This window comes from Lithobates pipiens, unplaced genomic scaffold (genome assembly GCF_037356315.1).
Source record: "Lithobates pipiens isolate NorthernLeopardFrog02 unplaced genomic scaffold, aLitPip1_a1.2 Scaffold_6, whole genome shotgun sequence".
NCBI classification, from domain to species: Eukaryota; Metazoa; Chordata; class Amphibia; order Anura; family Ranidae; genus Lithobates; species Lithobates pipiens.
The window spans coordinates 11,446,630-11,466,840 of record NW_027507881.1 but is presented as its reverse complement, the minus strand read 5'-3'; the positions used below and the strand labels follow the sequence as shown (position 1 = coordinate 11,466,840).

Sequence of the window (20,211 nt, the reverse complement as noted above, 5' to 3'; positions counted from 1 at the left end):
AGCCCATAAGGCGTGCTTAGAGGGTGTGCCAGGTGTGCCTGGGCACACCCTAATCTCTCTGTGTGGTGCCGATAGTCCATCTCAGGAGCTACGTTCCTACATATAGTGAGACCATAGAGAACGAGCGTAGCCATCATCTAACGGGAAGTTAGGTCACAGCAGGAAAAAAAAGAAGGAATTTAGGGATTTGGAGAGTAATGCCCCATACACACGATCGGACATTGATCGCACATTCCGATAACAAAATCCATGGATTTTTTTTCCGACAGATGTTGGCTCAAACTTGTCTTGCATACACACGGTCACACAAAGTTGGTCGGAAATTGCGAACATCAATAACGCAGTGACGTACAACACCTACGACGAGCCGAGAAAAACGAAGTTCAATAGCCTTGCTTGATTCCGAGCATGCGTGGAACTTTTGTGAGTCGGAATTGTGTAGACACGATCAGACTTTCTGACAACGGATTTTGTTGTCGGAAAATTTGAGACCCAGATCTCAAATTTTGAGCAACGGAAATTCAAGCCAATGACCGCTGATCACATGATGTAAACAAAAGCTCAGTTTTTTGTTTTTTTTTCTCACGCTGATAGCCGGTACAAGGGACTTCAGTCCCGAAGAGGAAGAGGCAATTCTGCCTCTTCTGTGCCCACCAGTGCCACCTGCCAGTGCACATGACTGCCAACTATCAATGCCCACCAGTGGGGCCAATCATTGCCACCCATCAGTGCCACCCATCAGTGCCCATCAGTACAGCCTCATTAGCTTACATCAATGAAGGAGAAAAATTACCTGTTTGTAAAATTTTATAAAAAAATATAAAACATTTTTTTTTATTAGTTTTTTTTTTTTTTTTAACAAAAAATAAAAACCGCAGAGGTGATCAAATTCCACCAAAAAAAGCCCTATTTGTGGGGAAAAAAAACCTATAAAAAGTGAATTTGGGAACAGCGTTGTATGACCGCGCAATTGTCATTCAAAGTGCGTCAGCGCTGAAAGCTGAAAATTGGTCTGGACAGGACGGGGGTTTAAGTGCCCAGGTAAGCAAGGGGTTAAAGGCATTAAAATTCCAAAATAAGTAAAAAAGTATACATTTTGTTAATAGCAAAATTACTGCTTGAGATGCATAATAAAAAAGCGGAATGTTAACAATGCATATATGTTCTGACAGTCACATAATAATTGACAGTATTGCTTTATAGTTCACCCTTACGCGTTACGGAGTTTCCAAAAATCTCCTTCTTCAGGGGTACGTGAAAGAGTCAATCATATGTCTATAATATACTAACAAAACAGTTTCGGAATGTTCATGCATAGGACAGTTTCAGAAATAGGTAAGTACAAATGTCATGTGTACTTATTACTAACATTGTATTTTTGTTATCTATCCTTTTGGCTATTAAGATTATATGCCTAAACTGTTAATATATTATGGACATATGATTGACTCTTTCACGTACCCCTGAAGAAGGAGATTTTTGGAACGTCCGTAACGCGTAGGGTGAACTATAAAGCAATACTGTCAATTATTATGTGACCGTCAGAACATATATGCATTGTTGTCAACATTCCGCTTTTTTATTCTGTATCTCGCGCAGTAATTTCGCTATTAATAAAATTTACACTTTTCTACTTATTTTGGAGTTTTAATGCCTTTTAAAGTCCAGTTAGGGGAATATTCCTTTTTTGATTTAGACATTTGGATGTGGCAGCCCTCCGAGACTCTCTCCGATAATTCAATTTGCCCTTTCTCAAGATGGAAGCTGCTAGAAATGCTAGGGGGGGGAGGGGGGTTCAAAGTGAATTCTCAACAAAATAAATCACGGAGACGGGAATAGAGGGGTGGGGGAGTTTGCTTTGAAAATTAAAACTTTATTAAATAGTTTTTTTTGGCTTGTTGTGCTCAGATACAGTTGAGTTCCCCTTTAGTAAGCATTCAGGAAAAGGTTCTTGGACTGGTGGCCATAAAGCGCCATTCTACCACAAGCGCCATAGACTCATTTCTGTAATGGTGATCATATCCTTGTTGGGTCACCATGATAATATCTCTCGAAATTTCAGGAGAACAACACGGCTCTCCACCTGGCTGCTAAGAATGGGCACACGGACGTCCTGCAGAAAATTGTGGAAACCGGAGTGGAGCTGGATGACCGCAATCGGGTATGTACCATCGGCTCGCTCGGAGCCACTCGTTAATCTTTTTATCACAGGACTAAATATAAATTCACCCATAGGCAAGAGATATTAACTATAAAGCAAAGCAGAAGGAAGCCCATGGAGACTGAATTTTTTATTGAGGCGTCTGCCCAAACCTGCAATAATCCGTAGGGGTAGCCAAAACCAAAAGACAAGCCTGCAGCATAGCACACATCAGCTGTTCCAAGGCTTAAATTTCACATCTGTTTTGCTGTGATATACTTTCCTGGCTAATAAAGTACACTATATAACCAAAAGTATTGGGACACCTGCACGTGAACTTTAACGGCATCCCAGTCTTAGTCTGTAGGGTTCCATATTAATTTGGCCCACCCTTTGCAGCTATAACAGCATCAACTCTTCTGGGAAGGCTGTCCACAAGGTTTAGGAGTGTGTCTATGGGAATGTTTGACCATTCTTCCAGAAGCGCATTTGTGAGGTCAGGCACTGATGTTGGACGAGAAGGCCTGGCTCGCAGTCTCTACTCTAATTCATCCCAAAGGTGTTCTGTCAGTTTGAAGGCAGACCAGTCAAGTTCCCCCACCCCAAACTCGCTCATCCATGTCTTTATGGACCTTGCTTTGTGCACTGGTCGAAATCATTTGGTGGAGGGGGGATTATGGTGTGGGGGTTTTTTTTCAGGGGTTGGGTTTGGCCCCTTAGTGCCAGTGAAGGTACATTTTAAGGCGTCAGCATACCAAGATATTTTGGACAATTTTAGGATCCCAACTTTGTGGGAACAGTTTGGGGATGGCCCCTTCCTGTTCCAACATGACTGCGCACCAGTGCACAAAGCAAGGTCCATAAAGACATGGATGAGCGAGTTTGGGGTGGAGGAACTTCACTGGCCTGCACAGAGTCCTGACCTCAACCCGATAGAACACCTTTAGGATGAATTGGAGCGGAAACTGTGAGCCAGGCCTTCTCGTCCAATATCAGTGCCTGCCCTCACAAATGAGCTTCTGAATGAATGGTTAAACATTCCCATAGACCAGGGGCTGACTGACAACTCATGGGGCCCCCGGGCAATAGGAGATTATGGGGCCCCCAGGCAATCAGAGATTATGGGGCCACACAGTATACACAAACACACACACACACAGAAAAGCTACTGGAGAGGTGGGGCAGCTATAATCTCTGGATTTTTAGACCAAAAGGATGTCGGTAAGGGACATTTCAGAGACAGATGTAAAAAAAAAAAAAAAAACAGAAATTTTTACATACTGTCCCTGGTTTTACGGCTGGCAACCCTGATGGGGCCCTCGGGCAGTGCCCGAGTGGCCCAATGGTCAGTCCGCCCCTGCCATAAACACACTCCTAAACCTTGTGGACGGCCTTCCCAGAAGAGTTGGGTGGGCCAACTCAATATTGGACCCTACGGACTAAGACTGGGATGCCATTAAAGATCGTGTGTGTGTGTGTGTGTGTGTGTAAGTAAAGGCAGGTGTCCCAAAACTTATGGTAATATAGTGTATATCGGAGGTAGGTAACCTATTGAGCTTATTGTGCCAAAAAATGTTTGTAAAAAAATTGAGTGTCAGATATGGAAAATGTCTACTTCACATTTTCAATAATAATAAAAAAATAATAATATTTAAGTAAAATTGGTGCTATCAACTAGATTCTGCAACAATAACCCCCATCATTAGTGTCAGTGACTGCAATAATAACCCCTAACATTGATGTCGGTGACTGCAATGATAACGCCCAACATTTGTGTCAGTGACTGCAATGATAACGCCCAACATTTGTGTCAGTGACTGCAATGATAACGCCCAACATTGGTGTGTATTTTTGTAATAACCAACAGCACTGGTGTCAGTGTCTGAAATAATGATCCCCCAACATTGGTGTCAGTGAATACAGTAACAACCCCCGGCATTGTTGTCAGTGACTGCAATAATGACCCCAACATTGGTGTGAAAGTCTGTAATAACCCCCAGCACTGGAGTCGGTAACTGCTTTAGCATTTAAAAAAAAGCGCCTGAAAGAAGCCGCAGCTGCAATCCCAATGTAAAAGCCAGAGTGCTTTCACAATGAGGCGCTGCACTGGCAGGGTGTCAAAAAAAAGTCCTGCAAGCAGCTTCTTTGTAGCGCTTTTGGAGCGGTGAATACAATGCTCCTAAAGCGCCCTTTCCCATTGAAATCAATGGGAAGCACCTGCAAAACGCCTGAAAAGCACCTGCAAAACGATTTTGGCAGCAGCGCTTTGTGGGCGCTTTTAACCCTTTATTTGGCCACTACCAGGGGTTAAAAGTGCCCCAATAGCGCTTGAAAAACGCTGGTAAAGCGCTGCTAGTTTAAGCGTCACTTTATGAGTGTTTTTCGGGCGCTGACATTGTGAAAGGGCTCTTAAAGCACTCGGAGCTTTCACATTGGGATTGCAGATGAGGCTTCTTTCAAGCGCTTTACAGGCGCTTTTTTTAACGCTAAAGCCCCTGAAAAACGCCCCAGTGTGAACGGAGTCTTACTGTAGATTTACATAAGGGGAGACAGCCTGGATAGGCAATAATGTGGTGGAAAGTGGGCATGGCTACATAGCGCTGAATATTGGGTATGGTTTAAAGGAGTACAGTTAAATGGAGTCACAGTCTACACCAGGCTTTCTCAACCTTTTAACCCTAGAGGAACCCCAAAAGTTATTTTCAGGTCTCGAGGAACCCTTACTTGCTAAATATATCAGGGATCAATAGGAACAATCCCCCTGATACTGGTGGCCAATAGGAAGAATGTCCCCCTTAAAGTGGTACTCAGATTGCCACCCTTAAAGACAGCTAAAAAGATACTTGGTATTGTTGCTGCTGGCTTTGCTAAGTGATGCTGAACCTTGAACTCTGTAGACGTCATCAAAAAGATGGTTCATCAGCCACAGCTCAAGGAACCCCTAGCAACCTCTGGAGGAACCCCTAGCAACCTCTGGAGGAACCCCTAGCAACCTCTGGAGGAACCCCTAGCAACCTCTGGAGGAACCCTGGTTGAGAATGGCTGCGCTACACACACCGTATACAGCAGGTCCTGTACTACTACCTGGCTACTTGGCGACCAGCATTTGCTGAAAACATACACTTTGATTGGAGTATGTAACATACAACACAACATACAACTTGCAGCAGTTTATATTCAAGATTATGTAACAGTATCTTATACAGGGAAGGGAAAAAATAAGCCGGAGTGCATGGTCACCGGCACACATTGGCTTCTGTTTTTGTAGAGAACACCTCTACTTCTAGCCAAATGTTTTCCTACAAGTTCTAAAATCAGATGCTACAATATACTTATAGGGTTCTCCATAAGTCTTGTGTGTTCATAAATTGTCAAATCTAACTTAACTACTAGGCCCCCGTCCCGTACGCCCCCCCTCTGAACCTGAACAGTTTTTACATTTCTGCTGTAAACATGTTTATTGGGCAAGAACGCTGTTATTACATATAATATTTTTTTTTAAAGACAAACGAGACTTTATTTTTGTGACATTGTCTTGCGAAAATGTTTTTTATTTTTTATTTTTTTGGAAAAAAATAAAACAAATAAAATGCACATTTCCCCTGTTTGACCATTCTTCTTAAAAACTTCTGTGGAATTTTGATTCCGGTTTAAAGAATTGCAAAGATATTTTCCAGTAAAATAATTGTGTTTTTTCTTTAATTTTGAACTTTTAAATGGGGAAAATATGAACAAGTAAAGCAAATTGGAAAAAAAAAAAAAAAAAGTTTGAATATTAATGGTTAATAAAAAACAGCAGGAACATAATAGCTGAAGGGAGAAGGGGAAGAATGAGGGCTGGGTAGGGTAAACTAAGGGTTAATAAGGGGTTTAATACACATTTTTTATTAATTTGTTTTATTTGTTCATTTGTCCTAACTGACAGTGTCTGCGGATGAAAGAAACAGAGTAACTATAAAGTTACATTATTACTTTGTATCTCTCAATCTCTAGTCTGAACAAAGTTTGTAAACAATGTTACTTTGTATCTCTCAATCTCTAGTCTGAACAAAGTTTGTAAACAATGTTACTTTGTATCTCTCTTTGTAGCGAAGGAGAAGTGCAGCCCGAGCTCGTTTGGCTGTACTTCTCCTATGGATAGAACAGAACAAACTGCACTCCTGTAGCCCATTGTCAGCAGACAGCGGGCTGAAATCCACTCTCTGCTGATGTCAGTGTCGGTCCAGGCTAGGGCGTCTTCACGACCATAGAGTCGGGATCCACCCAGGTCCCTGGATGGGCACCCGGCTCAGCCTCTCAGCAAGCTGCTGAGAGACTGAGGCCGGGGGCTCCTGTCCCCTCCACAGCCCAGCGCTCCAGTGGGCGAGGAGGGGGCAGAGTGGAGAGCTGGTGACTGACAGTCTCCGGCTCTCTGCTCACGTAGCTGTGAGAACGGAGCGATCAGCGGTGTCCAGTCGCTCAGCTCTCAGTGGTAGAGGTGCCGGGGGACTGATGCTGCATCCACCTAGCTAAGTATAAATCTTAAGAGAGATGTATGGGTATTTTTTTTTTTTTTTTTTAAGTGTGTTGAATGACTGAGTCAGTTCTATTTTTTTGTCAGCTGATCCTGCTGTATGTCAATAGCTACTCCATGACTTCATTTTCAGAGCTGAGAATTGTTAGACATTGAGAGAGGGGAATAGCAGAGGGGCAGAAGGACTAGACATGCTACACATATCTTGTGTACTCTGAGTTTTTTTTTTTTTTTTGTTGGGGTGTGTGCAGCACGTTCCGTGTCCTCAGCTGGTTAATGTCTTGTAGAATATTGTTATACAATGGTTAGTGACGAAGCCAAGCCATGGAATGCTATAATAGAGAGTAAGGGGTAGTGTGAGGACATGGCTGGCAGACCTCTGTTAGTGGAATAACCTGTCTATGTATAGAACATCCATTGTGTTTACATGACAGGTCCATTATGGTATCGGTATTGTGTAAAGCTTACCGTCTTTTGGAGTTTCTGAAATGATTACATGATTAGATCATAGACTTATAATAGTATGCAATGCCAAGCTGCAGTTTCTAAAGCGAGAAAAAAATGTTTACTTTTATAAATGAGGTATAGAATCCAGAGGGAGAGACATCATTAGTAAGACCTCATCTGGAATATGCAGTTCAGTTTTGGGGTCCAGTTCTCAAAAAGGATATGGGGGGACTGGAGAAAGTGCAGAGAAGGGCAACCAAACTGATAAGAGGCATGGAGGAGCTCAGCTATGAGGAGAGATTAGAGGAACTGAATGTATTCTCTCTTGCGAAGAGGAGATTAAAGGGGGGATATGATCACCATGTATAAATACATAAGGGGGTAAATGATCACCATGTATAAATGCATAAGGGGGGGATATGATCACCATGTATAAATTCATAAAGGGGGAAATGATCACCATGTGTAAATACATAAGGGGGGAAATGATCACCATGTATAAATTCATAAAGGGGGAAATGATCACCATGTGTAAATACATAAGGGGGGGAATGATCACCATGTATAAATACATAAGGGGGGGAATGATCACCATGTTTAAATACATAAGGGGGATACGATCACCATGTATAAATACATAAGGGGGGAAATGATCACCATGTATAATTACATAAGGGAGGGATATGATCACCATGTATAAATACATAAGGGGGGGAATGATCACCATGTATAAATACATAAGGGGGATACGATCACCATGTATAAATACATAAGGGAGGGATGTGATCACCATGTATAATTACATAAGGGAGGGATATGATCACCATGTATAAATACATAAGGGGGGGATATGATCACCATGTATAAATACATAAGGGGGATACGATCTCCATGTATTTTTTATTTTTTTTTAACAGAAGGAATATTTTATTAATATATCAAAGACAGTACACGTGCAAACGGTGACACCACATTACAGGAAGTAGCTTGTCAGCTACATTGATCCAAACAAGTATGGTACTACTTCTACAACATAGCATGAAAAACAATCACCTCCCCAATTAATAGCTAAAGCAGTCAGCAGCCTCTCCTCTGCCCAGAAACACCACTCCCGGGAGGGTCTAAGGCAGTCAAGGGCCAACATCCCCCACCACTCCTCCAATCCCACAGAAAAGCACTCCAGCGAGTCTGACCAGGACAGAGGAGGAGGCAGGAAAAGAAGGGCAGAGGGGGGGACATAAGGAGAGGAGGAAAGGGAGGGGGAGGAAGGGAAGGAGGGAAAGGGAAGGGGAAAGGAAGGAGAGAAGGGGAAGGAGGGGGGGGGGGGACACTATCATGGATAAAAGGTGTCCGTGGCTCTGGGGTATACACCAGTAGTTACAAGCAATCCACAGGAGAAGCCTCGCATACAGCCAGCCTCTCACTTAACACTGTGATCGAGTTCGAATGTTTGAACAAGAAAACCTAAATGGTAAGATGCCTCGCCTGTGCCCAGGCCGCCCATATTTTTTCAAATTTTTGTGGACAGTTTCGACCCATGTAGGTGAGCTTGTACATGGGCAGCGCTGCATTAATAAGCGCCTTTCACGCCGAAAGCTGGGGAGGGTCCGGGAGTTTCCACTTGGTCAGTATTGTCTTCCTGGCATAATACGCCGCATATAAGACAAATAAACCGGTGTGTTTGGAGGTATTCAAATTGTCAGTGATAGTCAAAAGAAAGACAAGGGGATCTCTATCCAGGGACAGACCCGCCACCGTATTTACGTCTGCAACTACCTCCCGCCAGAAAGACTCAACAAGGGGGCAGTCCCACACAGGGGCGGACTGACCATTCGGCCTCTCGGGCACTGCCCGAGGGCCCTGGGCCACTAGGGGGCCCCATCAGGGTTTCCAGCCTCAGTAAAACCAGAGACAGTATGAAAAAAATCAGTGTTTTTTTTTTTTACATCTGTCTCTGAAATGTCCCTTACCTACATCGTTTTGGTCTAAAAATCCTGAGGTTATAGCTGCCCCACCTCTCCAGTACCTTCTCAGGCAATAGAAACGTGTCTGTGTATACTGTGTGTACATATATGTGTATACTGTGTGGCCCCATAATCTCCTATTGCCTGGGGGCCCCATGAGTTGTCAGTCCACCCCTGGTCCCACACCATATGTAGGAATGTTCCCACGACTGTCTGCACTTGGGGCAAGTATCTACCACCCCTGGGTATATTCTAGAGAGCTTGGGTTTGTTACGTACTTGTATTCCTAGATACTTAAATCGGGACACAGGTTGTATATGATCTCCATGTATAAATACATAAGGGGGATATGATCATCATGTATCAAAAAAATATAGGGGGATGTAATCACCATGTATAAATACATAAGGGGATATGTGATCTTCATTCATAAATACATAGGGGGGCATATGATCACCATGTATAAATACATAAGGGGGGATATGATCTCCATGTATAAATACATAAAGGGGGGGGGAGATATGATCACCATGTATGAATGTATAAGGGGGGGATATGATCACCATGTATAAATGCATAAGGGGGGATATGATGACCATGTATAAATGCATAAGGGGGGGATATGATCTCTATGTATAAATATATAAGGAATAGCCTCCTTCAAGATCTAGTTCTGGCCAGCTCAGTAGATTGTTTTAAAAAAAGAGATGGATGCATTCCTAACTATTTGAAATATAACAGGATATTAGCATTTATAGGTAATACCACCAGGGGTAGTTGATCCAGGGACTATCCAGCAATAACACCATGTATAGTTGATCCATAAAGTACCCAATTGCCCCCTGGGGGATCAGAAAGGGTGTTGCTCGCACCCCCCTCCCCACCCCCACTGAAGTAAAATGGATCATGCTTTATTGGGGATTTTTTTTGCCTTCCTCCAGATCAACTGTAGGTATTGGATACTGTATACGGAGTTTTTTCTTTTTTTTTTTTTTTTTTTTTTTTTTTTTTCTTTTCCTGTTAGGTGAACTAGATGGCCTCTATTTTTTCAACCTGACTAACTATGTATGTAAATCTTCCTATTATGTGTCTATAGGAGGGAAATACGGCTTTGCATATGGCTACAGAAGGAGGGCACTTTGGCTGCATTCGGATTTTGCTAGAAGCTGGGAGTGATCTCAACGTGCAGAATGAGGTAAAATCTGATGTGTCCGGAGAGGATGAAAGACAATGGGTGTGGGTATGGGGGGATCCGGATCCGTGTGGGGGGAGATCCGTAGTCAGGTCTGTCTGCCGCCTCCGTCGCTCCCCCCCCCCTCCCCCTCCCAAAAACGATGGAGCAACCGCCGCCACTGGTGGATATAGAAGCATAGTGGGCTAAGCCTACCTTCCAGCCAGGCATCTTTCTGTTTAACCCATGTGGTCAAAACTGCATTTAAAAGAAGCCTTGCTTTGTGCACTGGTCCAAATCATTTGGTGGAGGGGGGGATTATGGTGTGGGGGCTGTTTTTCAGGGGTTGGGCTTGGCCCCTTAGTTCCAGTGAAGGGAACTCTTAAAGCATCATCATTCCGAGACATTTTGGACAATTTCATGCTCCCAACTTTGTGGGAACAGTTTGGGGATGGCCCCTTCCTGTACCAAGCAAGGTCCATAAAGACATGGATGAGAGTTTGGGTTGAGGAACTTTACTGGCCTGCACAGAGTCCTGACATCAACCTGATAGAATACCTTTGGGATGAATTTGAGTGGAGACCACCTCATCTACATCAGTACCTGACCTCACAAATGTGCTTCTGGAAGAATGGTCAAACATTCCCATAGAGACACTCCTAAACCTTTTGGACGGCCTTCCCAGAAGAGGTGAATCTGTTGTAGCGTCAAAGGTTGGGCCAACTCAATATTGAACCCTACGGACTAAGACTGGGATACCATTACAGGCAGTCCTCTACTTACAAACATCCGACTTACAAACGACTCCTAGTTACAAACGGAGGGAGATAACAGAAAGTGAGAGGAAATCTCCCCATAGGAAGGGAAATTCTCTCCTGTAATGCCCCGTACACACGTTCCGATTATCGTAAGACCGATCGTTCACATTTTGTTGTATACAACTAAGATTGAATACAACAGTGCAAAATGTGTGTAAGACTTTTGTCGTACGATTCTGGAAAAATCTTCCGTCCTGCGTAGCTATGTATTTTAAATGATGTCAAAAACGTGTGACCTGTGTGTCCTTCTGGTTTATTTTCATGTTTCCGATCATGCGTGGTGTTTGTCTAATGACTTTTATCGGACGCATACTGTACTGACTACACGACTGTCGTACGATGGGCTGTCATCCGACCAAAGTTTTCCTGTTTGTTCCTTCGGATTTAGTTGGACGGACTGTTGTGATCGGCTGTCGAAAGCTGCGTACTAACGATCAGATTATCGAACGAGCTGTCCGAAAGCGACTTTTGTGGTCCGATAATCGGAACGTGTGTACGGGGCATAAGAGTCAATATGGGGAAAAGGTGTCTCCACTGATGTTTTATCACCAAACCTTGTTTCCCTAACAACCCGAAATTTTCAAAATCCAATTGTCATTGGGACAGAAAGTGAGGTGAAATCTTCTGAACAGAGGCACAGACAGCAAAACAAATGTTACAGGGGTGATAACCCTTCCCTATGTTATCCAAAAAGCTTAAAAATTGATTTTTTGGCTGGAGCTACACTTAAAAAATTTACCTTTTCCCTACTTAGAACAAACTTGGGAACAAACCTACAGTCCCCATCTTGTTTGTAACCCGGGGACCACCTGTAAATTTACTTATTTATTTGCGTGTAAAGGCAGGTGTACCAATACTTTCGCCCATATAGTGTATATATAGACTACATTTTTGTACTACTGGAAAGACTAGTGATGAGTGATTTTCAGAATGTAATGACATTTTTAGCACTGTGATGGTTCTTATAACTTCCTGAAATAGATCATCCTTTTTGACACATAGAGGTGAAATGACCTCGACAATCTTCCAGTAAACTGCATTACACGTTACTGCAATGAGAATGTATGGCCTATAACCAGTAGTTTTCATCCTCCTCCGCCCCGAGAAAAAGTGTGATAAGAGGAAAAGAATGGGGAATATCTTCAGTATTAGTGGAGGAAAAAAAATCATACTAATACAGTAGAACACGTCACAGCTGAGAATAATATCCAGAACCTCTGTGCTGCAAGACATGCATGCTAATCACAGAGCTCCAGATGTCGGTAAAGGCTAAACCACCATCTGGGGACGTCCTACCTCAACATCTTATCATTCCAGTACACATTGTGTTCTGCAGAACTAAGCCATGACGAAGGGGACCCTTTGAATCCCCAAATGCGTTGGCTTTTTATGATAGTCTGAATAATTCCGGATTTATACCAATGATGGGACACTATTCCTTTCACGGATACCAATTATTATAGGGCACTAGTCAACCAACTGATACCAATGATGGGGCACTATTCCTCCCACTGATACCAATGATAGGGCCCTATTCAAGCCATGGATACCAATGATGGGGCACTATTCCTTCCACTGATATCAATATTAGGGAACTATTCAACTCACTGATACCAATGATGGGGCACTATTCCTCCCACTGACACCAATGATGGAGCACTATTCAACCCAGTGATGCCAATGATGGGGCACTATTCCTCCCACTAATACCAATGATGGGGCATAATTCCTCCTACTGGTACCAATAATTTGGCAATATTCCTCCCATTATTACCAATAACGGGGTACTATTCCTCCCAATAATACCAACAATGGGGCACTATTTTTCCCACTGATACCAATGATGGGGCACTATTTTTCCCACTGATACCAATGATGGAGCACTATTTCTCCCACTGATACCAATGATGGAACACTATTCCTCCCACTGATACCAATATTAGGGCACTATTCAACCCACTGATACCAATGATGGGGTGCTATTACTCCCACTGACGCCAATGGTGGAGCACTATTCCTCCCACTGACGCCAATGATGGAGCACTATTCCTCCCACTGACGCCAATGATGGAGCACTATTCAACCCAGTGATGCCAATGATGGGGCACTATTCTTCCCACTAATACCAATGATGGGGCATAATTCCTCCTACTGGTACCAATAATTTGGCACTATTCCTCCCATTATTACCAATAACGGGGTACTATTCCTCCCAATAATACCAACAATGGAGCACTATTCTTCCCACTAACAATGATGGGGCACTATTTTTCCCACTGATACCAATGATGGAGCACTATTTCTCCCACTGATACCAATATTAGGGCACTATTCAAGCCACTGATGCCAATGATGGGGCACTATTCCTCCCACTGACACCAATGATGGAGCACTATTCATCCCCCTGATGCCAATGATGGGGCACTATTCCTGCCACTAATACCAATGATGGAGCATAATTCCTCCTACTGGTACCAATAATTTGGCACTATTCCTCCCATTATTACCAACAATGGGGCACTATTCTTCCCACTAACAATGATGGGGCACTATTCCTCCCACTGATACCAATGATGGGGCACTATTCTTCCCACTGATTCCAATGATTGGGACATTATTCCTCCCACTGACACCAATGATGGGGTATATTCCTCCTGCTAATACCAGTGATGGGGCATAATTTTTTTTTTTTACTGACCACAGATGCTATTTAATTTTTTTGCACCACCTGACCACGAAGCCTGAGACATTGTTGACTCCAGTCTCCCACTGATTCTGGGGCATTTCTCCCATCACTGGCCACAGTCCAGCCCCCCTGAAGCCTGAAGAATAGTAAAATGGACCTTTGTTTAGAAAGACTGGCCACACCTGAACAAGAATGTGTTTGAAAAAAGATGCAATATTGAATAATGTTTTCGGATGTTCTGTACACAAACTCTGTCTGCGGGAACCAATGTAAAATCTCAGTTTTTCTTTTCACAGAAAGGAATGAACTGCCTTCACTATTGTGCTTTCCATGGACTGGAGGACGTTGCAAGGACCCTCATTGATGCAGGAATTAATATCAATGCAGTAAACAATGTGAGTGGTGAGCAGGATATTAGATGTACCCTTATGACCAAGCGAAGTTCAAGATATGTGTTTATGGATCTATGTAAGCACTAGAAGCCCTATTTATACATTTTTTATGTATATGCAGTCGGTAAAATAATTATTTGAAGCCCCTGCAGAATTTGTAGGTTTGCCCACTTATAAAGAAATGAAGGGTCTATAATTGTTTATCACAGGTGTATTTTAAATGATAGTGACAGAATATCAACCAAAAATCCAGAAAAGACACACGATACAAATGTTATAAATTGAGTTGCAGTTCAGTGAGTAAAATAAGTATTTGATCTTCTACCAACCAACAATAATTCTGACTCCCACAGACTAGCTACGGTAGGTGCTCATGTGGTACACAGATTAGTCTTGTCAGTTTAAGAAGGGGCTTCTTACGACAACTCGTTATGTGTATAAAAGACACCTGTCCACCGAATCTCTTTCTTCCATTCAAACCTCACCATCATGGGCAAGACCAAAGAGCTGTCAAAGGACACCAGAGACTAGATTGTAGACCTGCACGAGGCTGGAATGGGCTACAAGACCAACAGCAAGAAGCTCGGTGAGAAGGAGACACCTGTCCACAGAATATTTCTTCCATTCAAACCTCACCATCATAGTTTCATAGTTAGTAAGGTTGAATAAAGACACCAGTCCATCCAGTTCAACCTGAGTGAGTGTCTACAATTGTCCCTATCCCTGTACATTGCACACTCACATCAGTCCCTACCCTCAAGGAGCCCCCATGGGCTAGACCAAAGAGCTGTCAAAGGACATCAGGGACAAGATTGTAGACCTGCACAAGGCTGGAATGGGCTACAAGACCATCAGCAAGAAGCTTGGTGAGAAGGAGACAACTGTTGGAGCGATTATTCGCAAATGGAAGAAATACAAAATAACCATCGATAGCCCTCTGTCTGGAGCTCCATGCAAGATGTCACCTCATGGGGTGAGAATGATCATGAGAAAAGTGAGGGATCAACCCAGAACTACGCGGGAGGAGCTTGTGATTGATCTCAAGGCAGTTGGGACCACAGTCACCAAACAAACCATTGGTAACACAATACGCCGCCATGGATTAAAATCCTGCAGCACCCGCAACGCCTCCCTCAAGAAGGCACATGTACAGGCCCGTCTGAAGTTTGCCAAAAAACATCTAAAGGATTCAGAGAAGGATTGGGAGAAAATTCTGTGGTCATACGAGACCAAAATTGAGCTCTTTGGCATTAACGCCACTCGTTGTGTTTGGAGGAAGAAAAATGCTGACTATGACCCTAAGAACACCATCCCTACAGTCAAGCATGGAGGTGGAAACATGATGCTTTGGAGTTGGGTCTCTGCTAAAGGAACAGACTCACTTTGCTGCATTGAAGGGCCAATGGATGGGGCCATATATTGTAAAATCTTGGATGAGAACCTTCTTCCCTCAGCCAGAACACTGAAGATGGGTCATGGATGGGTCTTCCAGCATGACAATGACCCAAAACATACCGCCAGGGCAACAAAAGCGTGATTTAAGAAGAAGCACACTAAGGTCATGAGAAGATAGGAAGGGGGAAGTGCCACTTGAGTTTATTTAAACAACGGTTAAAAATGCAACATGTAATCTAAAAGAAGGCTTATTGTTAGCTGGCTCGTCTGCCAGAAGGTCCCTAAGCCCTTAGGCCGCGTACACACGGCGGACTGTTCGCCCAACTTAGTTCGTCAAACAATCCGACAAACAGTCCGCTCAAAATTTGCATGAACGGACTTGACCACACACGATGAACGAACAGTCCGCTGAAAACGAACGTGATGACGTGTACAGCACGTACGACGGGACTAGAAAAACGACGTCCTATACACTGCAATGCAACCTTCGGTTGTGTAAACCCTTTCTGAGTATGCGCGATACTTGGTCCGTCCAACTTGCCTACACACGAGCGGACTGTCCGCTGAAACTAAGTTTGGACGGACAAAACCAAGTTTCAGCGGACTGTCTTACGGAAATTCCGAAAAACTTTGTTCGTCAGACTGTCCGCTGAAACTGTCCGCTGAAGCCCACACACGAGCGGACTGTCCGCTGAAACACTGTTCGCCCGTGTGTACGTGGCCTTACTCCTGCATGGTCCACAGGTTTAGGCTCCCTGGGAAGCAGTGGAGAGGGAATGGAAGAACTTATGGTACATAGGAAGTCCACGCCAAACCAGCTTGGAACATTCGGGCGGATGCAATGTCACCAGGAGAGGACAGAGTTGCTGGTTTAAAACAGACTCCCCCTTCCTTAGTTCTTGTGTTTTTTGTTTACAGAGCTGGCTGAACTCTGAGGGCAGCAGCCCAGCAGTGCTTCACAACTTGTGCCCTGGCATCAAAGACTATCATTTCCATCTCAGCAGCTATTGCTGCATGGTTGCCTGGACTACCGTCCAGCATATACTCCATGCGCCTGACTTTATGACATTAGGGTCATGGAGTGGCCTAGCCAGTCTCCAGACCTTAATCCTATAGAAAATTTATGGAGGGAGCTGAAACTTTGAGTTCCCAAGTGACAGCCAAGAAACCTTAAGGACTTAGAGAAGACCTGTAAAGAAGAGTGAACCAAAATCCCTCCAGAGATGCGTGCAAACCTTGTCATCAGCTATAATAAACGTCTTACCTCTGTGTTTGCCAACAAGGGTTGGGGATCAAATACTTATTTTACTCACAGAACTGCAACTCGCCTTATAACATTTGTATAGTGTTTTTTTTTTGTTTGTTTTTTTCTTTTCTGGATTTTTGGTTGATATTGTGGCGCGATCATTTAAAATATACCTATGATAAAAATTATAAACCCTTCATTTCTTTGTTAGTGGGCAAACTTACAAAGTCTGCAGGGTATCAAATTAATTTCCCCCACTGTACAGGGGATGGTCGTTCAGGTGAGATATGGCTCAATATTCCCAATCCAGGCAGCAATCATCCAATGTAGGTGTTTAGTCCAGACTCCTTATTAGCACTTGAAAGCTTTGCTGTTGAATGTTGAATAGCTAAATGATGTATATAATGGCTGAGTTGCTAAGCAGTTCCATTACTCTGACCAGGGCCCCAGCTGTTCGGCTAACAACGGGCCCAGCATTTACAAGCTGCAGGCATGCACCAAGCAAGAAAGGATTGTAGGGGTGTATGGACAACAGCCAAGATTATAAAGTGGCTGATTGTAATTCACTTTTACTAGCCCCCCCCCCCCTATTTTACATAATGAGTTCTAATAAGATCTGAATATACAATATTACCTATGAAGTTGGTGACCCAGTATGGCCCCTTTCACACGGGCGGATAGAATTGTGCTTTTAGCTGCGGACAGATGACGTTATCTACCGCAGCTAAATGCACACAATGCTTTCCTTTGGCCCCATTCACACACTGCGTTTAGTGACGGTTTTGTTACATGCGGTTTTGTGCAGATATAAAAAATAAAGTTGACTGCGTCCAGGAACGATTTACTGCAGCTATCTGCACATAACTGCAGGTAATCGCAGTGTACTATTTCTCCTGCAGATAGCAGCGGCAACAAGGAAAGAAAAACAATAGGAAGCTCATCAGAAATGGCAAGAATTTTCCAAACGCAGCTAAACGCAGCTAATCGCAATGTACAACTGCCAGTGAACGCTGTGCCAGAATTCTCTGAATTTCAAAATAACAAGACGTGCTTTTAACAGCGGCAGAACAGCCGCCCGTGTGAAAGGGGCCTATCGGGGTGATGTGTTTTAGACAATATGGATTCTACTATTCACTGTCAATATAGAATGTCTGAGTTATGTCTAATCAATGAATCCTTGTCTAATCAATGAATCCTTGTCTAATCAATGAATCCTTTTCTAATGAAAGGATTCTGGTCTAATCAATAAATTATTGTCTAATCAATGGACTTTTGTCTTATCAATGAATTCTCGTGGAATCATTGAATTCTTGTTTAATTCAATAGATGTCTTGTCTAATCAATGGATTCTAGACTAATCAATGGATTCTAGACTAATCAATGGATTCTAGACTAATCAATGGATTCTTGACTAATCAATGGATTCTTGACTAATCAATGGATTCTTGACTAATCAATGGATTCTTGACTAATCAATGGATTCTTGACTAATCAATGGATTCTTGACTAATCAATGGATCCTTGTCTTATAAATGGATCCTTGTCTGATCAGACAAGGATCCATTGATCAGACAAGGATCCATTGATCAGACAAGGATCCATTGATCAGACAAGGATCCATTGATCAGACAAGGATCCATTGATCAGACAAAGATCCTTGTCTGATCGATTGATCCATGTCTGATCGATTGATCCATGTCTGATCGATTGATCCATGTCTGATCGATTGATCCATGTCTGATCGATTGATCCATGTCTGATCGATTGATCCATGTCTGATCGATTGATCCTTGTCTGATCGATGGATCCTTGTCTAATGAATTCTAGTCTACTCAAAAAATCCTTGTCTAATCAATGGATTTTTGTCTAATGAATTCTTCCTCCAGCAAAAGTCAAGTGCTCTGCACATCTCAGTCCTGCAGAATTTCCCAGCTATGGTGAAGCTTCTCATTGACTGTGAATGTGACCTGGATCTCACCGATTACGTAAGTTTTATGACTGTTGGTTCTCCTTTTTGTGTTCTAATGTTACCTTTTTAAAATATCAGATGTTGGTATCAGTGAGGAAGTACCTACCTTGGTGTTGAGTGGACATGCACTACATAAAATGTGACTTGCAGCAGCTTTGATGTTAACACTTCATAATGCAATGAGAGGACAATAGAAAACCTCATGTAAAGCTTAAATTTTTGTATTCCAACACAGAAGTGTGAAATATTCCTACACTGGAACAGAAACAACTGAGTAGATTCCATGACCCTTTTTTAAAAAAGTTTTCAACTAACAGATTTTTCAGTTATGTGTCCTTCAGGCCGGGTTCACACTATTGTGAATTGGATGCTATTCGCAATAGCAGGTGAATGTGACCGGCTCTATGGAACCAGTTCACATATCTCCAATGCGGCCCCGGTGCGAATTTGCACAGGAGTCCTGTGCGTCTTTTGGTTTCGTTTCAGGTCCAAATTCAGCCCAAAATTCAGGCTGAAATCAGACCTGAAACGGTGAACCAGGACGCACCGGACCCCCTGCTGGGAGCCGCAACGGCATCCACTATGTACCCAGCCTGAAGATCATCATCACGGACAGTACTCAATCGTTTCTGTCCCAATGCACTGCTGCGGCTACAATCGCCCTACACTGAAATAATAAGATCTGCTTTATATCTGAAACACAAATCTATTCGTTGAGATAAAATGGGACATGCAGAAATGTCATCCTTTGAGTCTTTTTTTTTTAACTTAAAGAGATACTAAAGTCTCGTTTTTTTTTTTTTCCTTTTAAAAATAACAAACATGTTATACTTACCTCCTCTGTGAAATGGTTTTGCACAGAGCAGCCCGGATCCTCCTCTTGCCGGCTCCCTCTTCGACTTTCCTGGCCCCTCCCTCCTGGTGAGTGCCCCCACGGCAAGCAGCTTGTGATGGGGGCAACCGAGCCGAGCCGCAGCTCCGTGTGTGCATTCAGACCCTTTCTCTCCTCATTGGCTCCCCAATTTTGACAGCAGCGGGAGCCAATGGCGCTGTGCTGCTGTCTCAGCCAATGAGGAGGGGAGTCCTGGGGTGCAGCTGAGTCTCTCTTGCAACATCGCTGAATCTAGATGGACCTCAGTTATATATAAGGGGGGCTGCTGCACACAAAAGTCTTTTTTTTATCTTAAAGCAGAGTTTCACCCAAAAGTGGAACTTCCGCTTATTCATCTCCTCCCCCCTTCCGGGGGGAACCTTTTTGGCCCCTTTGACTGACTGACAGTCACCAGCTCTCAGCTCAGGGAGCTATGAGAACTGAGCGACCGGCGGTGTTTGATCGCTCGGTTCTCAGTGTTAGAGCCGACATGGGGACAGATGCAGCATCGGACCGATGCTTCCACCTAGGTAAGTATGATTCTGCAAAAAACAAAAAAACAAAAAACACACTTCTCTTTTAAGGTAAAAAATGTTTAG

General features: G+C 43.3%; 1 protein-coding gene across 1 annotated transcript in view; it reads left to right on the top strand.

Annotated features, from left to right (window-relative positions):
* LOC143958233 (uncharacterized) overlaps positions 1-20,211 on the top strand; it is a gene marked incomplete in the record, with an annotated part of 86,618 nt that overhangs the window by 37,323 nt on the left and 29,084 nt on the right. The window contains 4 exon segments of the mRNA XM_077467748.1: positions 2,063-2,161; positions 10,161-10,259; positions 14,036-14,134; positions 18,659-18,757. Of these exon segments, the coding sequence (XP_077323874.1) occupies positions 2,063-2,161; positions 10,161-10,259; positions 14,036-14,134; positions 18,659-18,757 (396 nt within the window).